Source organism: Lynx rufus, unplaced genomic scaffold, assembly GCF_022079265.1.
Source record: "Lynx rufus isolate CCGP_SWC_20201006 ecotype Redwood Valley unplaced genomic scaffold, mLynRuf1.p SCAF_13, whole genome shotgun sequence".
NCBI lineage: Eukaryota > Metazoa > Chordata > Mammalia > Carnivora > Felidae > Lynx > Lynx rufus.
Genome location: NW_025814827.1, coordinates 32861001 through 32881933, shown reverse-complemented (window position 1 = coordinate 32881933; position 20933 = coordinate 32861001). Strand labels below are relative to the sequence as shown.

Genomic DNA, 20933 nt, shown 5'->3' with positions numbered 1-20933 from the left:
TTTTGTAATAGGCCTAGTTTAGATGCATACCTAGAGTGAATTTTTGGCACATTTACAAATAGAAATGTAGAGCCCTGTTTTAGCTTGTGATTTTAGGTCTAGTCTTAGAAAGTTCCTACTCTTACAACTTTATTCCTTGGGATCTAGTGATACTTTGACAACTAAGCAAGGATAGTAAGGGGTTCAGTCTAGTTTTTTGTTATTATTAACACATAGCTTTCAAAACAAAACAAGGTGAAATTGGTATTTAGTAGCAGTATATGTTCAGAAACTTGGAGAAGATTTTAATTTTGTAGAGTGTCACTCAAATGTATAAAATTAAAAAAAAAATTGAGCCACAGTTTACTTTTTTTCCCTTTATTTGGTCCATAGGATTTTTGCTAATCACTGTGTAGTATAAATAGGTCCTTGCTGTTTAGTAATTCAGGCAGGTTATGTTAGTAAAAGTACACTGGCATCTAGAAAATCTTTGCAAAGAGAGGTTTTGAATTAAAATGTAATTATAGTAAAAAGGTTTTCTCCTTGCTCAGTAACATTAAATGCACTTTTATATCAGAGTAGCAAATGTATATGACATTCTTGCTGATAAGGTTACTTGACTTTACTAGCTTGACCACTTCCTTGGGCTAAGGACTATTTCGTTAATAATATGACTGATAGACTTAATTAAAAACCTTTTATTGCAGTTTATTCTTGATGGTGCTACATAACTGCTTCTGTTGGTCTTTCTTAAACTCCTAATAATAAGAACAGTGTTTTCTTCTTCGTTTATTTATTCATTGATAATTTTGAGAACAGAGACTTCCCTGAGCTCATTTCTAGTGAGACTTGACCCACTGAAATAAAGGTATAGAAATTTGTGTTCTCCTCTCCTGTCTAGGACTCAGACAGCCATCATAAAATGTGAACTTTCATAAGCAGTCAGGTCACTGTAATGGAGACTTTGGGAAAGCTGTTGAATAGTCTTCAGAGCAAGTCCCAAAGGAGCAAATAGGGGTATCTGCCCTAGACCTCTAGAAACCCTGAAAAATGATAGTAAAGTTTCCTTTCGTCTGGAAAGATCACCTTCTTTCTATCAGACTCAAGGCAGAGGTGTTCCTAATCTGTATGGGAATAATCACAGTTTCATGTACATAGTGAAGAAACTATTTTGTGTCTTTGAGGAGAGAGTGGCTTGTTTTAGCTATTCGCTGTGCTGATTTCCTATTAATTTAGAGACTAGGAGTTTCTCCACCACACTTCACCCTCTCTCCCTTTTAAATGATGGGAAGGAAGGACAGAAGAGGATGTCTTCTCTAGTCTAGGACTTTGAGAACATGGGTAAGAAACTTGGGAAGTTTATGTTCTTTATTTTTTAAAACAATCTTGCTGCCCCAGATGGGCAGTATCAACTCAGGCAGTAGAGAAAAATCTTTTTTTCTTTTAATTTTTTAAATGTTTGTTTATATTTTGAAGAGAGAAAAAGACAGAGAGAGAGAGAGAGAGAGAGAGAGAGCAAGCGAGACACAGAATCCAAAGCAGGCTCCAGGCTCTGAGCTGTCAGCACAGAGCCCAACACGGGGCTCGAACTCATGAACTGTGAGATCATGACCTGAGCTGAAGTCAGATGCTTAACTGACTGAGCCACCCAGTCGCTCCATGGAAATGAAAAATCTTTGTTTCAGTTATTGATGACTTTCTTCTGATGGTTCAGTGATTGTTTTTAAAGTTACAAGTGAGTTTCTCCTAGCATGTATCTTGAGCTCAAGTTTTGTTCAAGAGATGACAATATCTTCAAAGTTGAGTTTGAAAACTGAGGGGACCTTGTGGCTTAGGTATTATAACGATGGTTGTCTTATAACTTAAAAGTAGAGTCACTGTTTATTTTGCAAATATGAAGGATGCTTGAAAGGACCCTTGCGAGAGGGCTTCATTATGCCTCCCTGGTTTTTTCAGAGAGATTCTGTGAAACACAGTTACTTAATTTTTGCTGATTGTTAATAGTTTAGCCAGAATTGCTTATTAAGTAAAACAGTTGGATGATTCATTAGATTTAATTGTATCTCTCGCATATGTAAGAGCAGATATGATGAGTTTTTAAGATTCTGTTTCCAAACTACCCAAAATGAAGATGAGATTAGTTCAGAATATCAGATGGCAGCTTTTTTTTTTTCACCTTCTAATAACTCAGATTATATGACAAGTGGAAAAAGTCCATTTCTTTTTCCTTTTACATCTGAATAATAGACTTTTAAAACCTTGTAAAAATGAAACCCCTGTCAAGGGAGATAAGTTAGCAAGAGAATTTTATCTTTACAGAATTTCTCTTTGCCACTTGTTTCAGGTTAATGGTAAGAGTTACCCGCAGGCTAAGTTGCTATTGGGACAGATGGGGGCATTGCATCCAGCCAATAGGCTAGCTGCTTATATCACAGGCAGGTTGCGACCCTCAGTCCTGGACCTCTCAACCCTCAGTACTGTCATCTCCAAGGTAGCATCCAATGCCAAGGTGGCTGCATCCAGGAAACCACGTACCCTGTTGCCTTCAACATCCAATTGCAAAACGGCATCCTCCTCCGGCGCTACAACAAATCGCCCTGGGAAGAATCTGAAGGCATTTGTTCCGGCAAAAAGACCAATTGGTAAGTTGGACTGTATGTATGTTTTAGAAAGGCTTGTGACTTGGTGCTTGACCAGTGGATACAGGTATGGAGTTTGTGAAAATGAGAGAAATGTAGAATTTGGCATTATTCTTATTCTTGATGTCTGTCTTGCCTGAATTTTTTTTCTTTTTGGTAACTTCCCTGATGACCTATGATACTAGATAAATTGAATTGTGGTTAAAATTATTTCCCAAGTTTTAGACTGGTTGTATAAATATAGAAAAGACTTAGATTTTTAATTTTGTTTTTAAAAAAGCAAAACATATTCTTAACTACTTAACTCAGTGTTTCTTTTATGGGCACTGGTACTTTTGTAACCAATCATATGTATGTTCCTTGAACTTACGAAACCAGGGGGCTAGCAAATCAAAGTGGGTTGAGTTAGTGGTATAGGCTTAGAATAAAAGGTTCTTGTAAAACAGAAGCTTGGAAGTGTTGCTTTAATGTATTCATCCCTGTTCAATGAATGAAAACCTCTTTTGTTTAACATTTCAGTGCTAGAATCTGTTAATAAATTACCTTCTTGAAAGCATTTGTGTTTTCAGTATTTAGAGTATATATAGTCAGTTTACTGAATTCTTCTTTTTGTTGTTTCAATTCTATTTAGGATTATTAAGTAAAAGCTTCCGTTCTGTATTCTTATTCCTCTGACGGGAAATTGAAATCTCTGGCTGAATGCTGGAGTTGTGTGAAGATGGAGGACAAGCATTGTATGCCTTAAAAAGAACCCATTTTACCTTTTAAAAAAAATAGCTTTTACTGGTGATTTTCAGTCCTATCTTGCCCTCTTTTGAAACTGTCTTTATACATTTTAGAAATGTGTAAACTGTAACTGTCTAAAAAGAGGATAGCAATAATAAAGAGGTGGAGGTGCTAGGACAGGAGGAAGTGGTGGAAACCTGTTTTAAAATTAGAGTTGGGGCAAAAAATCTTAACTTTCTTCACTGTTTTAGATGGTGAAGTTGTGAGCTGTACATTATCTTTTTAGTGTCCTGGCAGTTCAGCTTTATTGCATAGCCAAAAGAATTTTAGGAACACACAATTTTAATCCCTTTCTTAGTATTATAAAGATTTGGTTTGGGTTGAGGGAAGTGTTTGATTTTTGTGGGTGGAAATTGGCACGTATATTGCAGATAGGTAGTACCTGTAAGAAATTGACCCAGTGGTGCACAATAAATGTTGATAAACACAATCACTAAGAGGATAAAGTATGAGAACTGAAGATTTTTGACCTGCAAATTTTTATTTGCAGCGGCTCGACCCTCTCCTGGTGGTGTGTTCACACAGTTTGTGATGAGTAAAGTTGGAGCCCTGCAGCAGAAGATACCTGGAGTTAGCACACCCCAACCCCTAACAGGGCCACAGAAGTTCAGTATCAGACCTTCTCCAGTAATGGTCGTCACACCTGTGGTTTCTTCTGAGCCAGTTCAGGTGTGCAGCCCTGTGACTGCTGCTGTCACTACTACCACCCCTCAAGTATTTTTAGAGAATGTTACTGCTGTGACACCTATGACTGCTATTTCTGACGTGGGAACTAAAGAAACTACTTATTCTTCTGGTGCCACCACTGCAGGGGTTGTTGAGGTTTCTGAAACTAATGCCAGCACCCCTGTAACACCTACCCAGTCTACAGCCACTGTGAACCTTATCAAAACGACTGGGATAACTACCCCTGTGGCTTCAGTTGCTTTTCCTAAGTCTTTGGTAGCATCTCCTCCAACTATAACTCTTCCTGTTGCTTCCACTGCCTCCACCTCCATAGTCGTGGTGACCACAGCTGCATCTTCCTCCATGGTGACCACACCAACTTCATCTCTGGGCTCTGTTCCCATTATACTCTCGGGAATTGATGGGAGTCCACCAGTGAGCCAGAGACCAGGTAAGGCCTAGATGTTACTAGCTGGTTTACCATACAGCTTTGTATTTAACTTTATGGGTTTTTTTTTTTAATGTTTGTTTATTTATTTTGAGGTGGGGGAGATAAGAGCTGGGGAGGGGCAGGGAGAGAGAATCCCAGGCATCCTCCATGCTGTCTACACAGAGCCTGACATGGGACTCCATGTCACAAACAGTGAGATCATGACCTGAGCTGAAATCCAGAGTCTGACTCTTAACTGACTGAGCCACCCAGGCACCCCAACTTTATTTTGGAGATAAATTGAACAGCCTTGACATGTGGTTTACTGGGGTTGGAGATTTTCCCAGGAGAATAAAAATACTAAAAAATATTGTAATGGAAATGTTGGCTGAAGGATACTGAAATAATGTATGTGGAAGTTGAGCTCTGAGCCAGTAGAGCAGCCATCAGGTTGGGCACAGGAGGAGGTGCACTGCTGTGTGTTGAGAGCTAGGAGTGCACATCTTTTGAGTAACCCTAATGTAGGTGTTCCTTTTTCGGGGGGTGGTGCTTCTTTGTAATTAAAAAAGCGAGATCAGAGAGCTTCTCCCATGCTTCAGCCAAGCTAAGGGCTTTTTCTCCTTGATTAAGATTAAAATTCTAGGTCCTTTTGCTTAGTAAAAGTCATTTGTGAATCATCCCAACTCTCATATACTACTGATATTATTCTACTACTTATTATTATATATGAACCGATTGAGATTGAAATAAGGCATATTTGTTTAGGAATCTAGATGTTTATCAACTTTTCAGTTAAAATTTTTCTTACGTTGGCTTAGGTTAAGTGAATTTGAAATAGGACTATCCTACACTTTCGTAATTATTATTTCCTAATTGAATCCTAATTCAACCAGCTAAAATAAATGATTCTCTTAGTGGACTCAAAGAGAATTACTCTGTAAAAGAGTGAGAGACTTTATAAGATTTAAGGGGAAATAAATAGCCAGCAGTAAATCTGTCTTGGTTATTGATATTTTTCTTATTAAATACTGCCTTTATTGACATGGTCCAAATTTCTGTTGATAGTTCAGAAATGAAGTGACTTTGGAATTAGTTTATAGAAAGGAGGTCTTTTCAAAGTTTAATTGAATCACAGTATTAAATTTTTTGTCTTCTGCCTTCTCCCCACATGTAAACATATAAAAGCTGGTTAGCTTAATAGGTAATTTCGGAAGTGAGATTGTTGTTGATTGAGTTGTTTTAATTTCCTGCTGAATCTCAAGGTTTATATCTTGTCATTTTATATTTTCTAAACAGTATGGGTTCTGATCTTTCTTTTTAATTCTGTCATGAAACTATAGTTTAGCTTTTTGTAGTTCATTCTCAGATTTCAGTCACTCAGAATATACATTCATGTATTTTGCTCTGATTTTCATTTGTACTATTACTATTTTTATTTAAATTAACTCCTTTGTTTACTTAAATGTATTTTTAAAAGCAATTTTTCTGTAATTGGAAACTAACATTACTTGTGGTAACATAGGGTTAACTCTATAAATACCCTGGAAACAATAATAATAAAAAGAATTACATTCTAGCTAGCTACCATTTGTTAACATGTGGCTTGCACTCTCTCTCTCTGTTAGTGAAGAAAGCTAGAAAATGCTGATGTGATATCAAAGACTGGTGTTTGCTTCTGTATGTTATCAGATTAAAATTGAAAAATTACTTTCTCACAATGTGATATGGTGTTATTCTATATTCATATACCACCTAAAAATACCTTCTCTACTACCAGTTGAGGAAATAATTAATTTTAACAAATTTTCTTATCTGCTCTTTTTTTAAATGGAGTGGACTCAGATAACTGCTACTTCTAAGTGTGTGTAATTTTGTTCTGGGCTCATAAAAAGGATCCCAACTCAGACACTTAGACATCTGTGACTTTTTCATTTAACTTCCCTTCTTTTTCTCTTTTCCCTTCTCACCCTCACCTGCATTTGAATAAACAATCACATATTTAGTGTGTGTATTTTAAAGGCTGCCTTCAGTCTCTGGGCTGGAGTACTTTGGATTTGAATCACTTTCTAAAATGTACCTTGAATAGAAATGGTCAGGAAATTAAGAATGCTTTAACATTCTTCTTACTTCACATGAGATAGATGTTTTTTGTTTAAATTGCACACTTTTCCCGCCATGAACAGTTTGGTCTTTGCGTTTTATTTCATTTTCACGAGTAGTTCTGGATCTTCTGTATAATTTGTCCTGTAAATGTTTGGAGCGTAACTTTCTTTTAGAAGTTTGATATGTTTTGTGGGCAGAGCGCCTATCTGATAGAATATCACATGTTAAGGTGATTTGTTTGGTTTGTTGATTTTTCTCATTAGTGATGAACTGAGGAAAATATTTATTAATGTTAAATAAGTTAAACTAATTTCATTGGTGATGTAAAATTGGTTTTATTTATGCTTACTATTACTGTTATTCCTACCTTTTTATCCCCATAGCCAAAAATCTGTCTGTAGATTATCCCTACTATTTTTTTTCCATGTCTTAAGTATTTCTAAATAATCTCTTCTAAACATTAAAGTGCATCTTTCGATACTATCAATGGTTTGAACATTTTTTAAGTTCACATCTTCTGCATTAAATTTTTGCCTTTTCTGTTTGTTTTAAAACTATTCCTTTGCCTCTTCCTAACCAGGCTCTATATCCCTGCTTTTTTGATGTCTCTCTTAATTTCATTCCATTTTGGGGGGGTATGTATTTTTTTTTCCTTTTGAAAAATAATTTACACATATCTTTACACTTTGGTTATTTGTCAGTGAATTTTAAAAACCAAGGAGTTTTTTTTATACCTCATGACTTTTAGTCCTTGACTTTATCTTACTTGAGTATGACCTAGGAAATGAAGTCATAAGTCCAGTAAGTGTGTTAACAGCCTGAATTTTAAGGTTAAAGAAGAGAATTTTATCTGAATGATCTGTTTAACTTTAATGGGAATCCAGATTTAGAGGCCTGCTGTGTTTTTCGTTAGGCCAGAGACATTATCTCTGTAAATGCACTTCATGACAATTGATGCTTGCTTGCTTTTTTTTTTTTTTTTTTTTTACCATTTTGAATATAAGGACCTATAATGTCTGGTTGATAATTAGATTTTAAGATAAATTGTTCTCAGCCATGAGATTATTTAATATATGATAGAGGTACAAGATTTCACCAACTATATAATTCATATTAGAATTTATTTGTAGGGTGGTCAGATCCCATATCATAATAATTTTTTGCTACATGTATTAAAGGAAAATTCTGATGTTTTCATTTCTTGTTTTTCAGAAAATGCCCCTCAGATTCCAGTGGCTACTCCCCAGGTCTCTCCTAACACAGTGAAACGTACTGGACCTCGATTATTGCTGATTCCAGTGCAGCAAGGTTCTCCTACTCTTAGACCTGCCCCAAACACACAACTTCAGGGGCATCGGATGGTCTTGCAACCTGTGAGGAGCCCAAGTGGAATGAATCTATTCAGGCATCCTAATGGGCAGATTGTTCAGCTCCTCCCTTTGCATCAACTTCGAGGCTCTAATACTCAACCCAACTTACAGCCTGTCATGTTTCGGAACCCAGGTATAAATTTGGAGATCTTTCTAATGAATTTTTCTTTGGTGGAATCATTTAGCCATATGACTTGTTAATACACTAAGATTTTTTAGTCTCAGAGTTAACCTGTCCGGAAAGAAAAGCACTTGTAAGTCTTGATGTGGGCAGTGGTAATTTAAAAAAGTGTTTTTTTTTTTCTTCCCCTTTTACCAGGCTCCGTGATGGGAATCCGGTTACCCACTCCTTCCAAACCTTCAGAGACTCCACCATCTTCTGCTTCGTCCTCTGCTTTCTCTGTTATGAATCCTGTAATTCAGGCTGTTGGGTCTTCTCCAGCAGTGAATGTTATCACTCAGGCACCATCATTGCTTTCTTCTGGACCTAGTTTTGTGTCTCAGTCTGGTACATTGACCCTGAGGATTTCCCCTCCTGAACCACAGAGCTTTGCAAGTAAAACAGGCTCTGAAACCAAAATAACCTATAGCTCAGGAGGGCAGCCTGTTGGTACAGCCAGTCTTATTCCTCTCCAGTCTGGTAGTTTTGCTTTGTTACAGCTCCCTGGACAAAAGCCTGTTCCCAGTTCCATTCTTCAACATGTTGCTTCTCTTCAGATGAAGAAAGAGTCCCAGAGTGCAGACCAGAAAGATGAAACAAGCTTTTTAAAAAGAGAGCAGGAAACTAAGAAGGCCCTGCAGTCAGAAGGAGAAACTATAGATTCTGAAGCTAATATAATAAAGCAAAACTCAGGAGCTGCTGCCTCAGTAGAAATCCTGAGTGATTCTTTAGGAGATGGGGGTGATAATTTGGATGAAGAATCCCTTACAGAAGAAGGTCCTATAACTGTTAAACCTTCTGAGCACTCCTATATCACTGGGTCACACATAGGTGAAGACTATAAAGATGGAGATGAAGAGCTTGGGATTCGAAATCATAAGAGTTCCAAAGAAAAACGGACTGTTCTAGAAGTTAAGACCATTTCCAAAAAAGCCAGCAATGTGACAGTCCAAAGTGCAAGTAATGTACAGCTTAAAAAGCTTGGTGATGTGAAAGTGGAACATCAGAAAGGGTTAGAAAATCCAGAGGAAAACTCAAATGAATTTCCAGTCATCTCTAAGGAAGAAAGTAAGCTCGAATTATCAGGGAGCAAAGTTGGGGAGCAGCAGTCTTTTCCACAGCCAGAGGCCAAGGAGAAGGGATGTGGAGACTCTCTGGAGAAGGACAGTATTAGGGAGAGGTGGAGGAAACACCTGAAGGGCCCTTTGACTCAGAAATGTGTTGGAACTAAGCAAGAATGCAAGAAAGAGGCAGATGAGCAGTTAATTAAAGAAATAAAGACTTGTCAGGAAAATTCAGATGTGTTTCAACAAGAACAAAGCATCTCTGATTTACTTGGAAAAAGTGGAACTACTGAAAATGTCAGAGTTTTAAAAACTGAATGTGATTCTTGGAGTAGGATTTCTAGTCCTACAGCCTTCTCCATTGTTCCAAGGAGAGCTACAAAAGGGAGCAGAGGGGAAGGACGTTTTCAGGGTCACTTACTGCTGTCAGGAGAACAGATAGAACCAAAGCAAGAGAAGAATGGTGGACGAAGCAGTGCCGACTTGACTGTTTTGGATTTGGAAGAGGAGGACGAGGAAGAGGAGAATGAGAAAACCGATGATTCTATTGATGAGATTGTGGATGTTGTTTCTGACTACCAGAGTGAGGAGGTTGATGATGTAGAAAAGGTGGTGAGCCCATTTTTGTTGTGACTGAAACCTCAAGAATTTAAATGATTTATTAGAGACAGTAGCTTTCCCAGAAGATCACTAAGACCTGATACATTGAAATGGATGCCTAGGTTTAGATTATGATTAAATGACTTTATAGTTTTTAGGCTGTGTCAGTCAGGTAACATTTATTGAGCTTATATTGTTCTTTGAGACTTGTCTACTAGTATGGGAAGGCTGGCTTATTCCTTTGGGGGATAGATGCTTGAGAGTCCCTTTCAAGTTAGGTTTTAAAAAAAAGAAATTCTAAAACTACTACTCTCATTTCTTCTCAGTTTTTTTTTACATTTTCCATGTGAAGTGACTATAGCCTATCCGGTAGACATATAAAAAACTGAATGGGTGACCTTAGAACTTACCTACCTGCATTTAGAGAGATGTTTTTCTTTTTGGAGAAAAATGAAAAATACCATGCAATATTTTAATATAACCCTGCCTTCAGTTACTTTTTTAATTATCTCCTAAAATTAGTTTCTAGAATTTATATTCTGAATTTGCATCATCTTCCTTTGTAATATGACCTTTATAATTTCACAAAATTTTTCTGAAGCCATTTTTGTAGGCTTCCTATTTAAGGTTGTAATCCTACCTAAGTGAGAAGCAGTATGATACAGGGCAGGAGTTGGACAAACTTTTTCTGTAAAGGGCTGGATTGTTAACATTTTAGACTTTGCAGGCTGGATGGCTTGCTGTTGGAATTGCTCAGTTGCTGTTATAGCATGAAAGCAGCCATACACAATACTAAGTGAAACAGTGTGGCTGTATTCCAGTGAAACTTTCATTTACAAAAAGAGGTGGCAAGCTTTGATTTGCTGATGCCTGACAGTGGGGTTTGATGTAAAACATAAGGATATTATAGCCAGCTGCCTATAGGGTGCCCTCAAATCTAAACTGTGTCCCTCTCTTTAGGAGCAGATAATATGGCCCTCTGTGGTGATTTTCATGCAGTTGGTTGTTTTAGAATCTCACTTCCATGAGATTCAGCCTCTGTATTATCTGGTCTTTCTCTGTTAATGCCTAACTGCCTTAATGCAGATAAAATATAACAAAAAGACTCCTATTTTAAAACTCTAAAATGTTTAACTATTCTAATGTTCCTATGTTGGTTTTTTCTGTACTTCAGTCGTCTCATTTGTAAAATGAGGATCTAGCTCTACAATTAGATGATTGTATATACATTTGCCTTATCTATCTGTAGCCTCATCTTTTTTGAGGACAGGTACCTGTAGGTAGCTGAAGAATCTGAATTCATTGAGTTTAAGAATTATAATTCTGCTTTTTGCAGACTCTCCCATTGTAAGTCAGCCTGGGTAAGCATCAGACCAAAGACAGTCCAACTTTAAAACCAGTGAAAACTATTGCTATCAGTAAAACTGACTTATAATAGAACTTTTATTGTGTCTTAATCAAGGGTGGCATTGCTTGGATTTCCTAATAGGGAATCTGACATACAAGGTACAGTGACCTTTTTCAGAGTAAGGGCATTATATTAAATGATCTCTAAAATCGAAATTCTACATTGTATTTTTGCACTTGTGTGGCACGTTATGATATCTTTGTGCATGTGATTATTATATTGGAATAGTGTAAGGAAAGTAGTGAGTAGTCTATTTAATTTCAGTCTTCCATTGTGAAGTTTATTGGATATTATTTACAAAGCCTGCAGTTAAAGTCATGCAGTAGGCAGACATTCTTCAGTTTAAATATAAGGCATTTACCTACATTATTATTCAAACTCTTTAGATTCTGTCAGGACACTGTTGATTTAGCTTCCTAAAGTTAATATATATTATTTGCATTGTTTAAATTCAATATACATTGTTGAAATTGTGCTTAAATTGGGAAACATAAATGATGACTTGCATTTAGTGTCTATCAGCTTATGGAACCTATAATTCATGGGGGTAAGTAATTTTTCCATCAAGTGTAAACAGAATTAATGAGGTTATTGGGATGCTTCGTTTTGAGTTGTGTCTCTCAGGTATACTACAATTATAGATAACATATTCCTGCTTTAGTTTCTGGCATAGTAAACACTACTTTTAAAGGTGGACTTAAAAATATCTGTAGATCCCAAAATCCGTATGTTCTACTGTTTACATAAAATACACAATAAGCTTCCATGATAGGTGCTCAATAAATGCTTACTGATTGACTCTTTTTTTGTATTATCAAGTATGACAAGCTTGGGGTTTTTCAATACCTGAAATTCTTCAAAAGCTATCCTTGTGCGGGATTGAGAGGCTTAGAAGACTGGGCTACATTCTCTATTCATATCTGCATTGAGTCTGTCTTTGTGGGTGATACGGGGTTAGCCATGAGGCACTCTTTTTTTTTTTTTTTTTTAAATTTTTTTTTTTTCAACGTTTATTTATTTTTGGGACAGAGAGAGACAGAGCATGAACGGGGGAGGGGCAGAGAGAGAGGGAGACACAGAATTGGAAACAGGCTCCAGGCTCCGAGCCATCAGCCCAGAGCCTGACGCGGGGCTCGAACTCCCAGACCGCGAGATCGTGACCTGGCTGAAGTCGGACGCTTAACCGACTGCGCCACCCAGGTGCCCCGAGGCACTCTTTTTTTTTTATGTTTATTTTTGAGAGAGTGAGACCGAGCGTGAGCAGAGGAGGGGCATAGAGAAGAGGGAGAGACAGAATCTGAAGCAGGCTCCAGGCTCTGAGCTGTCAGCACAGAGTCTGATGTGGGCTTGAACTTATGAACCGTGAGATCGTGATCTGAGCTGAAGTTGGATGCTTAAATGACTGAGCCATCCAGGCACCCCAGTCCTGAAGCACTCTTAAAATAGAACCTGAATTTTTCTCGTTTCTCCTTTTCCATTCACCAGATTTTACTTTATTGCTCATTAATCTTAAGATTTATGAAGCTTTAATATTTCTGTAAAATTTCTGAATTTTTCCGCTAGAAATAACACTGAAGCATCAATATAGTCTAATAATGTCTGTCTAGTATGTATCTATGATTTTTAATGCAGTGCTTGGTTGTTAGTTTTAACATATGTTGTCTTCATAACTTAATTCCTTCTTAACGATTAACAAGTTTAGGATCACCTGTATTCATGGTATAAAGTCAATGTTGGGCCCTGGTTGATTTTATAAGGGGAGCATTCAGTTGAAAAGTTTAGGTGTGCTTACTTCCCAATATTTTATTGACTTTTGGAATGCTTTATTTCAGAATAACTGTGTAGAGTACATTGAGGATGATGAGGAGCAGGTGGACATAGAGACTGTGGAAGAGCTCTCTGAGGATATTAATGTTGCTCACATGAAGACCACAGCTGCCCAAACGCAGACTTTTAAACAGCCGTAAGTCTTAATTTCTCTTTGGATTTTTGTTTTTTGTTACTGTTTTTGTGACCATAAACAAAACTAAATGTTCCGTTTAGGAACTCTGGGTAACTGGCCTGGTTCCTTTGTTCCTCTAGCTTTTTTCTGACTAGTAGATGAGGAGGGAGCTGGAATTCAGAGGTAATTAACTTGCCTTGGTTATTGCTACAAGACCATGTGTGAATATGAATAACTTGTGTTTTTGGAGCCTGACACGTTGGTATTAAAATACTAGTTTTGTATGTAGCTATTTAAGCTTGGGCAAGTTGTTAATCTGAATCAGAGTTTTTACTGATTAAATGAGGAAAATGCTCCCAATTTGAAGTGTTCTATAAGAATAATATATGCAGCTGGAGTAACTGACACTAGCGGACTACTCAACAGAGGTTAGTTCCTTTATCTTTTAAGAATAGGAATTAAAGGGGCGCCTGGGTGGCGCAGTCGGTTAAGCGTCCGACTTCAGCCAGGTCACGATCTCGCGGTCCGGGAGTTCGAGCCCCGCGTCAGGCTCTGGGCTGATGGCTCAGAGCCTGGAGCCTGTTTCCAATTCTGTGTCTCCCTCTCTCTCTGCCCCTCCCCCGTTCATGCTCTGTCTCTCTCTGTCGCAAAAATAAAAAAATAAAAAAATAAAAAAAAAAAAAAGAATAGGAATTAAATTCTAAATTTGGTTACTTTACTAGTTGAACAGGTAAGATACAGTTAGGAAAATTTTTACCTGTTCACATGATGAGACCAAAATACAGTATGATGACTTGCTCAGGAAAGTTTATTCCATTAGTAAGCCTTGTATTGGGGATTGTGGGGTGTGAGAGAACGATGGAAAAGAAGATAGGAGTTCTTATTGTGTGCCAGACATTGTGCTTTTTTCCTGTTATCTCATTCATGATGTAAACTAGCCCTGAGTTGAGAAAGAGTAATTCTTTGTCTCTGGTGATGCTGAGAAGGTGTAAGGATAGAGAAATAGGCCTAGTAATTTTCTTCATTCCAGAGCTATTTGGAGGCTACTTCATTTGCCTACTGGTGAAGATTGAAATAGTTTAAGTCTTGTAAAAATTTAATTAGATTTAAAGTTAGCAGTATTGCTGGAGAGAAGTTCATTATACTAAAATTGATTTTCTGAACATGAGCAACAAACAAATGTTATCCAAAAGATGCCATTTATAATAGTAACAGAAAACCTGTTAAGGAGTATTAACAAAACCTTTGTAAAACTTCTATAAAATGTTATTGCAAGACATTGAAGATGAATTCAATAAATGGAGAGAAAGAATAGTACACAAAGAGCACACACTGTAAAAGAGTGGATTGGTAAACATCTAATTTTCTCTCTGTCGGCACACCATGAAAACAGTGAAAAGACAAATTCAGACTAAGGAAAATATTTGCAGTACATGTTTGACAAAGGATTAGTATCAAGGACATGCAATAATTATTTAAGTCCTTAAGAAAAAGTTGATGGAGTAGATAAGTACATAATGGATATTACAGGTAGTTCACAGAAGAGGAAACCCGGATAGCCAATAAACACATACAAATTTGTTCAAACTCACAAGTAATTAGAGATATACATGTTAAATCACAGTGGCTTCATTAATTCAGATCCATAAAATTAGCAAGTAATTGCGATTTCTGATAGTACTGTTGTGTCTAGTTGTCGAGCGATGGGAACATACTGCAGGTGGAAATGTAAATTGGTGCACTTTGGAGAGTAGTGTGACATGACTAAAGTTGACTTCCATGCACTTGTTCCACTCAGCAATTCCACTCCTTGGTATGTATACCTTGGAAAAGTTCACACGTATGTACAAAGGGACATGCATGGGACTGTACATTGCAGTATTGTTTGCCATTGAGTAAATTTGGAAATAACCTAAATAACTATTAGAATTCTGAAAAAGAAATTTCACACTTTGAAAATTCACACTTTGGAATACTGTATAGCAGTTAAAATGATTGAACTAGAACTGCGTGTATCAATATCTTAGATGTAATGTTGAGTGAAATCAAATGAAAGATTCACTATATTGGGGGGGGGGTGCCTTAGTGGCTCAGTTGGTTAAGCATCTGACTCTTGATTTTGGCTCAGGTCATAATCTCTTGGTTTGTGAGTTTGAGCCCTACATCAGGCTCTGTGTTGACAGGGCAGAGCCTGCTTAGGATTCTCTCTTTCCCTTTCTCTCTGCCCCTCTCCCCTGCATCCCCCCCCACCCCAAATAAAAAAGAAAGGTACACTATAGTGTATAATGTTTAAAGTGCTACATAATATTTTTTATTTAGGTATACATTACTAGTAAAACTGCAAAGCTGTGCATGGTAAAAACTCTTTTTGGGAGTGTTCACCTATGAGAAAGAAGAGAGGAAGGAATGTGATTGGGTGGGCTGCACATAAGATCTCCTGTATTTTTGAGATGTTTTATTCCTCATGCTGGGTGGTAGTTACCTGGTTGTTCATTATGTATTTTGTTGATATAGTTTTGTATGTATGAAATATTTTATGTTTGAAAAAGTAATTAGCAATTGTAGGGACTGTTTCGCCCAGAGAGAAAAAGGCATACTGTTGAATTAAATTATATTGCCACATATATATAGGGCCTTGGCAAAAAGAAGCTGGTTACACTTTAAACAATTTGGGATGGTTTTGTTTAGTGTAGCTGTGAAATAGGTCTTGGGTTACTATTTCAGTAAGACATTGGAAAATATTGTCTTTACCTAGGTGCCGTACCCATATCTCTGCAGATGAAAAAGCTGCTGAAAGGAGTCGAAAGGTATTTACAGTATGTTTAATGACAATTATCTAATAAAATTGATAACATTTGTCATTAGGGTTTAAAATAACGTTAGTTATATTAGCTATGACTTTTTTCATGGCAATTTTTTACCAGTGAGTTAATAGAATCTGCTCCTTTTTCTTAATGAAATTATAGTATTAAAATGCTTCCCCCCCTTTTAATTTTCTACTACTCCCAGATGATAGAATATTCTAGAACAATTAAAATGGTTATGGAGTTGATGAAAATTGACGTGCTTACTTGAAAACGAATCCTATACTCTTAATTCTCTGTGTGATGTGAAAAAAAACCTGGCGGTTTTTCTTGTTGAGATTCATGATTTTCAGTATCCTAAAAAATTATTCTCTGAAATGATGGGTAGCAATTCATGGAGCCATTAAATTCGGAACCTCCTTTGATTTTCTTAGACGTCATTATACCATAATTAATCAAGGGGTTTTTTTCTTTATCCGTACTAACATTATGAATGAAACAGAGTTTGATTATTTAAACCATTTTCCAGTTGTTACTCTGCCTTTTTGATTTAAGTGGTAAAAACAGTTCTGGAGATTGGGGTTGAGGTGGAAAGTGGTATTTAAGTCTTTTCAGAAACCACTGGGTGATTAGTCTGGGTTTGTTTGGGGGGGGATACATAAATTACATTATTGTAATAATTTTGCATGTATTACTATATTGTATTTTTTCATTCATCCTAAAATATTTTCAGGTGTAAGAATTTTCATTATAGCTTGTATTCACAAGCCATTGTTTATACCCTAATTATTATTACATATAAATCATTTGTAGTGTTTTGCTATATTTAGACTTGATATTAATTTTCTATCTTGTATCTTTTTATTTTCCCATACTATATAATGCACAAGGAGTTTGACTTTAGAGAGACCATGATTTTATATAAGAGTTTTGGGGTACTATCTGGATTGTGATAAAGACCAACGGTGTCAAAAAAAAAGGGTAATTAGAGACATCAGAAGGGGAAAAACAAAACCAAGAAACTGTAGAAGACAGGAAATGTCATTATTACTTGCTTTGAGTAGTAGTCACATTGTCTTAATATGGTAGCCACTGTTAATAATTTTTTTCAAACTTCTATAATCTGTGAATAAAGTATGGAAGACTTGCAGTTTTGAAAAAATGTGTAAGTAGAAATGACAAATTGGAAGGTGAAAGAGAGAAGAGAAATAGAGGGAAGAAGACGTGGAAGGATATGAGTGCTTGATATCCTCCTTTTACAAAGAGACACTGTTGATGAGAAGTTGAGATAGAATTATACTCAAGTTACAAAGGGATCAAGAGAAGAATTAGAATTAATGATACATCTATATTAGGAAGATGGGATTGTAAGAGGTGGGACAGTGGTGTGAGCTAAATCTTGTGTATAGCAGAGAGTAGATAGATAGCATTGAAAATTAGAAAGTATAAGCTTGGGGCACCTGGGTGGCTCAGTTGGTTAAGCGTCCAACTTTGGCTCAGGTCATGATCTCATGGCTCATGAGTGTGAGCCTCACATCAGGCTCTGTGCTGACAGCTTGGGGCCTGGAGCCTGCTTCGGATTCTGTGTCTGTGTCTCTCTCTCTGCTCCTCCCCACTAATGCTCTGTCTCTTTCTCTCTCTCTCTCAAAAATAAATAAACATTAAAAAAAAAAGAATAACCTTATCTTGTTTCTTACATAGAGTATAGATTTAGGAACTAGAAAAAGCCTAAAAGAAACAGAAAGTTGTTGTTTTTAAGGATCCAGATACATGTATAGGGCACAGTTGGTTTTCATTATAAGCTCTTCAAATATTTATATTTAAAACCCTATATGCGTCTGTTCTTTTCAGTGATAAGTAACTTGTAAAAGTGAAGTAGAATAAATAAGAGAAAGAAGTCTAAGGCATACTGAGGGTCAAGAAAGACTTTGCTGAAAAATGCAAAGTTTGACTTTTAAATGTTAAGTTTTGGAGGGTAGGGTGGGAGGAATGGGTGCAAGCTACCATCTGTCTGTAATGGCAAAGTGGTGTGAGATTGCATAGTGTGTTTTGGAAACTTCTCGCACTTTGGAATGGTTGGAGAGAAAGGTGATTTAAGAAGAATAATAGTTGATCCGTCACCAAATTGTAAACGATCTTAAAGCTTTTAAGAAAAATATTTTAAACCTGTTTTCCATCAGTTAAGATTCTGTTGAAATTTTTATGTAATTTGTGTCATGAAAAAAAGTTTTAATAATAAATTACTTGCATAAGCTTTTTTTTAGATTGCCTCGCCTCACTTTCTTCCTCATTTGAGAACAACTGAAATTTGAGCTGAAGAGTGATTTACACTGTTGAAGTTAGATTTGCAGCAGGATAGACTTATAGTAAGATGACCAGTATTGAAAGGTTGTTAACAATAGTCCAGACAGAAGATGGTGGGTATCTGGTATGGAACAGAGCCATTTAGGATGGAAGAAGAGGGCAGGTACAAATGAAAGATAATCAGGTGGCTATCTTTTGTTTGCATAGGCTCCACCAATTCCTCTAAAACTGAAGCCTGATTACTGGAGTGAAAAACTACAGAAAGAAGCAGAAGCTTTTGCTTATTATCGCCGGACACACACTGCCAATGAGCGTCGCCGGCGTGGTGAAATGAGGGATCTCTTTGAGAAATTGAAGATTACCTTGGGATTGCTTCATTCTTCTAAGGTTTCCAAAAGTCTCATTCTCACTAGGGTAAGTGTTCTCTATAAATGACCGACAAACGAGAATTTGACTAAGAGAATCTTCTAGAGCTACTATGAGAAAGAGAATCATCACCCTAAGAGGGAGATTGAAGTAGAGCTTGTATTTAACATTTGAATGTGGACTAGTGAACTCCCAGCAAATCCTGTAAGGGGAAGAACCCTTAAGCTGCTGAGTCAAAGTAGTTTTTTATTGGAAGTCAGGTTCTTAATTGGCAGAACTATCTTTACTTCAGATTAAGTCAGAAACTCTAGTTGACTCTAGAGTTGAATCTCTTTTGGTGTTCTCCATAGCACTAGAACAGTTTACTACAGTGAAGAGCACAATGTAAGTGATATTTTAACATAGTTTTTAACAATTGCCAGCCATTTTAAAAGGAAATCTGAAATATCTAAGGTAATTAAATTGCTTTTGAGTAGAAGTTGGAGGAGTATAAGGCAAACATTCATATTCCTGTAGAACACAGTTATTTCAGCCAGACTTTACTTAGACTAGGAGGTGATTTTATTTTTATTTTTTAAGATTTTTGATGTTTGTTTATTTTTGAGAGAGCGAGAGAGAGAGGCAGACTGCAAGCAGGGGAGGGGGGCAGAGAGAGAGGGAAAGACAGAATCAGAAGCAAGCTACAGGCTCTGAAATGTCAGCACAGAGCCCGATGCGAGGCTTGAACATGAGATCATGACCTGAGCCAAAGTTAGACGCTTAATCGACTGAGCCACCCAGGCACCCATTAAGGTTTTTTTTTTAAAGTTTGTTTTGAGAGAGAGGGAACAGGAGCGGGGTAGGGGGGACAGAAGGAGGGAGGGAGAGAGAGAGAGAGAGAAAGAGAGAGAGAGAAAAAGAAAGAGAAAGAAAGAAAAGAAAAGAAAAAAGAAAATCCCAAGCAGGCTCTGCACTGTGCTCCAATGTGGGGCTTGAACTCACGAACCTCAAGATCATGACCTAAGCTGAAATCAAGAGTCAGATGCTTACCTGACTGAGCCACCATGCACATGCCCTGTGGGAGGTGATTTTAAAGTTGATTATTACGGGCGCCTGGGTGCCTCATTTGGTTGAGCATCCCACTTTGGCTCAGGTCACGATCTCCTGGTTTGTGGGTTTGAGCCCTGCGTTGGGCTCCTGGAGTCTGCTTTAGATTCTGTGTCTCCCTCTCTCTGCTCCTCCCCTGCTTGATATCCCTCCCTCCCTCCCTCCCTCCCTCTCTCTCTCTCTCTCTCTGTCTCTCTCTCTCTCTCTCTCTCTCTCTCTCTCTCTGTCTCTCTCTCTTGTCTCTCAAAAATAAAATCTTAAAAGGAAAGTAAAGTTGATTAAAATCAAAGCAGAGCAAAATGTTTTATATCTCCTTGTAGTAGTAGAAATACCTGTGAACCACTCAGTGATGCTCTTTGGAAATAATCATGTTTCTTAGAAGAATAAGCCAGAAAACCTCTTGCAGTTTAACAGATAAGTTTCCGAAGCATCAAGAATTGTTTCAAATGACATTATAAAGTTTTCTAAAATACTCGTCAAACTTTTTTCATTAAAGAAATTGAGTAGGCCTTACCTGTTCTTAGGAAAGAGCGAATCAATTTACATGACATTAATTTCTTGTTTGTAGGCATTCAGCGAAATTCAGGGACTAACAGATCAGGCAGACAAATTGATAGGACAGAAAAATCTCCTGACTCGAAAACGGAATATTTTGATACGGAAAGTATCATCTCTTTCAGGTGAGATATGTGAATGATCTCTGGTATAGAATATAATATAACGTCTTTAGTGAGGAGTAATCCTTAGTAGACTTTTCAGATATTACTTAGTTTATGGCTTGGTTCCCAGAGTTAACAGTAGAGTTACCTTTTGATTGGGTGAGGTGTTTCTTCTGGAATATAATCATTCTTGCTTTCCATAATTTTGGGGAATATAGTTAAATCAACTGGATTTCAGTTGACCCTATTTCCTATTATGTGGGGTCATATAATGAGCCGTGTGATGGTTTATTCCTTATCAACCTACAGGTAAGACAGAAGAAGTGGTCCTGAAGAAGTTAGAGTATATTTATGCAAAACAACAAGCACTAGAGGCACAAAAAAGAAAAAAGAAGATGGGATCAGATGAGTTTGATGTGTCTGCCAGAACTAGCAAACAGCAGGAAGGATCTTCTGCATCATCTGTAGATGTTGGACAGATGTTTATAAATAACAGGAAGGGGAAACCTTTGATTCTTTCCAGAAAAAGAGACCAGGCCGCAGGTAGGAGGGACATGTTTTGCTTTT

General features: G+C 37.1%; 1 protein-coding gene across 16 annotated transcripts in view; it reads left to right on the top strand.

The window, feature by feature from the left end:
• MGA (MAX dimerization protein MGA) overlaps positions 1-20933 on the top strand; it is a 103191-nt gene that overhangs the window by 75280 nt on the left and 6978 nt on the right. For 3 of the 16 annotated variants that reach the window (XM_047075268.1, XM_047075265.1, XM_047075266.1), the window contains exons 14-22: positions 2324-2621; positions 3895-4521; positions 7816-8106; positions 8293-9806; positions 13038-13168; positions 15903-15954; positions 18463-18669; positions 20276-20387; positions 20676-20909. In XM_047075268.1, the coding sequence (XP_046931224.1) occupies positions 2324-2621; positions 3895-4521; positions 7816-8106; positions 8293-9806; positions 13038-13168; positions 15903-15954; positions 18463-18669; positions 20276-20387; positions 20676-20909 (3466 nt within the window). Of the gene's footprint in view, positions 1-2323; positions 2622-3894; positions 4522-7815; positions 8107-8292; positions 9807-13037; positions 13169-15902; positions 15955-18462; positions 18670-20275; positions 20388-20675; positions 20910-20933 lie in introns of those variants that run through there. The other 13 variants (XM_047075269.1, XM_047075267.1, XM_047075275.1 and 10 more) reach the window with 10 other exon arrangements.